Here is a 6,000-nt window from a genome sequence, read left to right as displayed (position 1 = left end):
CGATGCAGACCCTTAAGACAGTATACACCCCAATCAGGCAATGCACTTTTTTATATTGTAATAATTACAATTCATAATGACTGTATCATGACGTTAGTTATACCATATGATAATGGATCATTGGTTAATCTAAATAAGCTGTAGATCATGTCTATAACCTTTTAAATTACTACACTATATGACATCATTTTCTGACTTCATAGTGACATCATGACATAATTCCTTCCATTAGATCTTAATAGTTTTTCAGTTTATGAGCTTTAGATCATGTTTATAGTCCTTTAGGATGCAGGAACCTTGAATTGTCTCTTATTTGCACATATCTTGTCAAATGTTTTCAGACCATATTTTGGTTGACCTTTGACCGATCAGCTCCAAAAGTTGGACTGATTTCCTCCAACATGTTTCCCCTTAAATGAACTAGACAAGCTGCACAAACATTAAAAAGTTGTATTTTTATTGAGATTGTGAACAGACTGTACGACCACAGTATATAAAGTTACTGCTCAAAAAAGCCAAAAAGCATCAGTTACTCATTATTCCGTTTGAGCATTCATTATGCAAATATCCAGGCTATGATGGAATTTTTAGAAAATATTTAGTTGACCATGAGGATGCTCAGCCTAGTGGAAAATAATATTTAATCTAATGTTTTTACTCGTGAGTTGGAACATGAATAAGATTTACACTTGGTGGTGAAATTACACCTGGACTGAATTTGTTATTCGTCCCAGCATTTAACTGTAGCATCAGATCAGTCCAATTAGCAACTAAAAATGACTTGTGTGTTATAGGAACATGATGCAGAACTAGGGAAAACTTTGGCATTGGACATAATGTGAAGCATTTATGTGAAATCTCTTATAATGAGAAATATGCTGAGCTGGGGCTCAGACTCTTCTGGATGTTTTCAAATCTAACTTCTCTGTTCATCCGTGCTTTGGATGAATGCTTGAAAAACGGTCTGATTTAAATAGATAAATAACTATGGCAGTCACTGATTTTCCATCAAACACAGACTATTCTATAAAAATACTGGATCAGCTTGTATGTAGTAAGTGAAACATCCAGAAAACCATGACCTGCACTTTGGCCTCTGGCCACAATAAAGGAGAATGTGTCTGCATTTAAGTACCATATGACGTACCAACCCCCATCCACCACTGGTCTTATCTTATTCAAACTGTCTGGGACTGTTCAGATGGGAGTGTTGGGCAAATGTCCATTAGAGCCTGTGAGTGCCCCATTACATCCTGAGCCACTGGGGTGTCCGATATGCAGGGTTTGTCCATTATGTTTACTCAGAACCTGGTTTCCCCTGAGGGCCTCCTGCTCCACAGGGGTCCTTCTGTCTGAGTCTCTGGTTGGCGTTCCTGCATGCGGGGCTGTTCGACTGCGACAGCGCTGTCTGATGACATACAAAAGCACGGTGATCAGCAAACTGAGGCAGAGCACCAGCAGAACTGATACAACCACCAGCTCCTTTAAATAGCAGGGGCCTTGAGCAGACTGCAGAGGCTCCCCATCACCAAAGTCTGCCTTCTTCTGCCCAGGTTCCTGTGTCCACATGGTCAGGTTCCTGCCCTGCTGCCTGTTCTCAACCTGAGTGTCCCTGCTGGTCAGTGTTGGCTCAGTCTCTCCTTGTCTTGTTTCTTTTCTTTCAGGCCAATTCACAGATGTGTGCAGTCCAGGTCCAGGTCTGGACAGTGGTGCCTGTGTAGTGGTTATGGGGTGTGTCTGAGGCTGGGTGTAGGTGGCTGGAGTATGAGCCAAGGGGCTGCTCTTTTGTTTCACATGATAGATGGCTATAGTCTGCTGGTAGCCATTCTCAGTGGAAAGGCAGAGGTAGTGGCCCAGTGTGGCCGGGGTGGCCACAAAGTTTAGACTCCCGTCCCCCATGTGCAGGTACAGTTCTGAGGACAGCCGGCTGTTAGGACGCTCCCACAGCTGCTGGGACAGCTGCGACGCCGCGGGACACTGCAGTCGCACCACTTCATTCAGAGCCACTGACACCAACTCACCTGTAGAACATGAGGCTGACATACAGATCGCAACTCACCACAACCCAAATTCAGCAACAGTATGGAGCCAATATTCTAGCAATATTATGTGTGGAGATTTGTGTAACTGTACCCAAATCTATGTGTGCGTAATCAGATTTGTGTATATCTGTAAATGAAACTGCACATGTGTATTCAGAATGGTTTTATGCATAATCAGATTTGTAAATGTGTAAGAAATCTTTCAGGAGGAGACATCTCAGACAATAGTGCCACCAATAGTATGATGTTTGAAGGAGGACGTTAATTTGGCGCATTCAAAGTAGTGTCAAGTACTGAAGTTGGTTATGCTGGTAGTAATGATATTACAGTGGCAACAAAATTAACTAAATGAACTGGATCATCCATGTCTTTTCGGAAAGACTACTACCTGCCAAATTGACATTCACAATTCTTCACAACAATATTTTACTGTATCCTTATCCAGAATACCTGTACATGTTGTTGCTGTATACAGCAGCAACCTAAGTGCCATATTGTTAGAATATGTCTAGAGTAAATCCTGTAAATATCCGTGATGCTTACATGGAGAATGTAAACCAGCTTATACAAAGCAAAGCAGTTGAGCTAAGTGACACTTACCTGCAGACAATTTGTTTGGATCGAATCTGGCTCTGTGTGTTAATGTAACACTGTTGCACGCCTCCTCCACGTTCCCCCTGTCCACATCCTGGCCTCTGCACAGGGAAAATAACCGTCAACAGAAAAGGCTGTTACAGCTTTCATAGACTTACTGCTGATGGCTGTCATCTTGAGTGATGAGTGAAAAAGAAATTCCATTAGCTTTTTATAGTTTTTATAGTTCAATGTGCTTTAACATTGTGAGATAGTGTTTTTTTGTTGTTGTTTTTTTTTTTTTAAACATTTCCTCTGATTTCCCTTGATGGTAGTATGGGGATATTATAACCACTAAGCTTTATGATTGTACCATCTTCTTATAGGCCAATAATAACAGCCCAGTCTATGGGGCCAATATTGTAGCAATATTGTGTGTGTGTGTGTGTGTGTGTGTGTGTGTGTGTGTGTGTAGATTTGTGTAACTGTATCTCAATCCGTGTCTGCGTGATCAGATTTATGTGTGCGTAAAATAATCTGCAAATGCATACTAGGATTTGTAGGTGATATTGAGATATGTTAATGTGTAGACAAATCTGTAAATGCATACAGAGAAATGAATGGCTGAAAGGCAAAAGTGTTTTGCTCAAAGTGCTGGAAATACAGACAAGTCATGGGTTACAATTCAACTGGGCCTCGCAATTTGCTGTAATTTTACACATGATTTTTGTTGATACAGATGTGAAGGGGCCACCTGATACAACATTTAGGTCAGTTAAGTGAGCCTGTTGAACTTCTCTCTCAGCCTTTTTTTATTTTTAAATTCATGTGAACAACCAAGTAACACTATGGTGTGTTCCAGGACAGACCGTTATCTCACTTTTTAAACAATATCCCCAAGTTCTGTTAAAATACCATAGGTTTATGTGAGGAGTAGTGGAATTTATTCAAGACATTAATAATTTGTTACATTTTCTATTGCCTATGTCTGATAGGCATTAGTGACACTGACCACACTGCAGTCTCTGGATAAGACTTCTTTATTTGTTCTATTTGTTCGTAAGAGGTTCATACATCCAAATGGGTATTTAGTTAATGGGGGTTGCTCCTAAAGTACTGTTTTTTCTAATATATTTTTTAATTAAACACAAAAGGTTTTCAAAAAACTCATGCATTTCTTAAAAAACAATCTGCATGGATAAAACCAATTATCAAAGCTAAAGTCAAATCTGTATCAAAGTAATAATCACATTTGAATAGGCAAGGGTTATTTTTTCAATTCTATCAACATAATTCTTTTAATCAAATGACTTTTGAGAAAATGAGAATTTTTCAACATAGAAATAGCTAAATCTTACTCATACTCACATACTGTTCTGAGTGTTAGAGGCCTCCACACAGGCCCTGTTGGCAGTGTCCCAACCACAGAAGGGGTCTCGGGCCAGAACACACTGAGCACAGGTCCAGTAAAAGGAACAGTTTGCAGTTGGAATCCTCAGCACACCGTCTGATGTGCCAACATATATTACGCCCTGCAATGGGACAGAACAAGATCAAACAATTGTAAAAGAACTCAAAGATGATTTTATATGATCCTCTTTCTGACAACTATTCCTGAACCAGTTTTACATGCTACACAATCTTTGACATCTGGTGCAAAGGTATAAAATAAGGGAAATTAATGAGGTGACTCACTTAGACGAGTCTCTTGACTTCCCATAAATGTCAAGTTTAGCAGAAAATAACAACTATTCACAGCACTAGTGTTTCCAGGGAAATGTTAACTCCACAGAAGAACATACTCACGTAAGATGTGCAAGGACTAATCAATGTCAGTCTATACCCATTATTTGATTTTTTTTTTGTTCTGCCTTGGTCTGAAATAAAACTGAAATATTTTTGTTTTTATTTGACTAAGATGACAGCCACAGCATTAAAACCACTGAAAGGCGAAGTGGGTAACATCTTTTTAATGCAATGTTGGTCCTAGCATTCATCTGGGTGTTACTTTGACACAAACCGCCCACCTATATGTTGTTACAGACCAGACGATAAGCAGATGCCCCCTCCCCCCCTTTGGCACTTCCCGCCGGTAGCAGCCTTACCTTTTATATATATATATAAAAGACTATAACTAAATATAGGAAAAGTTGGCAAAATTATCACTGGTATTCAAAACCGTCTCCCTTTCTCTGTGACTTTCCCACACCTGACCTCAGTTTCACTTTGATCCACACTGCTTGCTGCCCAGGCCCAGAAGTGACATGAATGTCAATTGTCATTACTTCCATCATTAATGCGTATTATTGCACTCATTGCCATAGTGTGAGTTTGTTGATGACTAGTCATTAAGCTTTGGATTGAAGGTATTTAGTCTGAATCTTTGCTTGAACTAAATAGAGTAAAACTCGGTCTCCAGGTTTACCTTAGGTATGGAGAGCTTCAGGCTCTTAATAGGCTGTGGCTGCTCAAACACTTTGATCTCCTCGATGATATGGGCCCCACCCGGCAGCAGCACTGCTTTGTGTAGGTAACCAGACTCTGAAACAAAGTGAATGAGAAGTTGCAGATCATGTTAATGCAGAGGAAATATTATTATTACTGTACAACACAGAGAGCTTACAGGAACCTCAGTTTGCATTAAGTGTTTTGATGGTAACTTGTCTGAGGTGTCAGTTAGTGCTCTCGGATACCTCAGGGTTTCTCAGTCTATTCCAAATCCCCAAACCAGGGTTTCCGCTACGTCGGCCGCCGCCACAAAATAATTGCTGCCGCTCCTACAGAATTTTAGGAAATGTAATGAAGGCGCAATTTCAAGACCCTGCGAGGGCCAAAAAACTGTTTTAAACCCGCTAACGCCCAGCGTTTTCTGCAGTGTGAAAACGTTTAATCGGCATTCAGCCCCGGGTCAAATGACTCTGCAATAGACCCAGGTAATAATCGGCTTCACCTCTGATCGGCATTGATGTGACCGTCACACGCTGGTGAACGCACTAATTTGCGCAATGACGGAGGCAACGTAGGGTCAACTCCTCCGTCGGTAACTGCTGTTACCTCACCAGCTGTAGTAAAGAGACCTCTCGCATGTAGCTAGCTCGCTTAGCCTAGCTTTGGCTGGTTGGTGGTAACAACTAACACAATCCAGATCATCGATGAGGTTTAAAACGGGGCACTTTATTTCAACCCTTCGGCGGACATACGCGGCCTCATCAGGCGGTCTTTCATTACACAGTGGCCATAAACTGTCGGTAACATGGATGATGTGCGGAGCCCGTACTCCTTGTGGCTGCAGCTACGTACACAAACACAGCCTGCAGCGCCAACCTTCTTCTTCTCTCATACACACACACACACACACACACACACACACACACACTTCAAAACC

At 41.2% G+C, this 6,000-nt stretch overlaps 1 protein-coding gene across 5 annotated transcripts in view; it reads right to left on the bottom strand.

Annotated features, from left to right (window-relative positions):
- Nucleotides 1-436: 436 nt before the first annotated feature.
- sema4ab (sema domain, immunoglobulin domain (Ig), transmembrane domain (TM) and short cytoplasmic domain, (semaphorin) 4Ab) overlaps nucleotides 437-6,000 on the bottom strand; it is a 33,316-nt gene continuing 27,752 nt past the window's right edge. For 4 of the 5 annotated variants that reach the window (XM_035633469.2, XM_035633471.2, XM_035633467.2 and 1 more), the window contains 4 exons: nucleotides 5,041-5,156; nucleotides 3,984-4,147; nucleotides 2,643-2,737; nucleotides 437-2,036 (listed from right to left, as the gene is read on the bottom strand). In XM_035633469.2, the coding sequence (XP_035489362.2) occupies nucleotides 1,198-2,036; nucleotides 2,643-2,737; nucleotides 3,984-4,147; nucleotides 5,041-5,156 (1,214 nt within the window). In that variant the 3' untranslated portion in view covers nucleotides 437-1,197. The remainder of the gene's footprint in view (nucleotides 2,037-2,642; nucleotides 2,738-3,983; nucleotides 4,148-5,040; nucleotides 5,157-6,000) is intronic. The other variant, XM_035633472.2, reaches the window with a different exon arrangement.

This window comes from Scophthalmus maximus, chromosome 5 (genome assembly GCF_022379125.1).
Source record: "Scophthalmus maximus strain ysfricsl-2021 chromosome 5, ASM2237912v1, whole genome shotgun sequence".
Taxonomy (NCBI): Eukaryota; Metazoa; Chordata; class Actinopteri; order Pleuronectiformes; family Scophthalmidae; genus Scophthalmus; species Scophthalmus maximus.
Note: the sequence above shows the minus strand (reverse complement) of the source record. Positions and strands in the feature narration are given on the sequence as shown.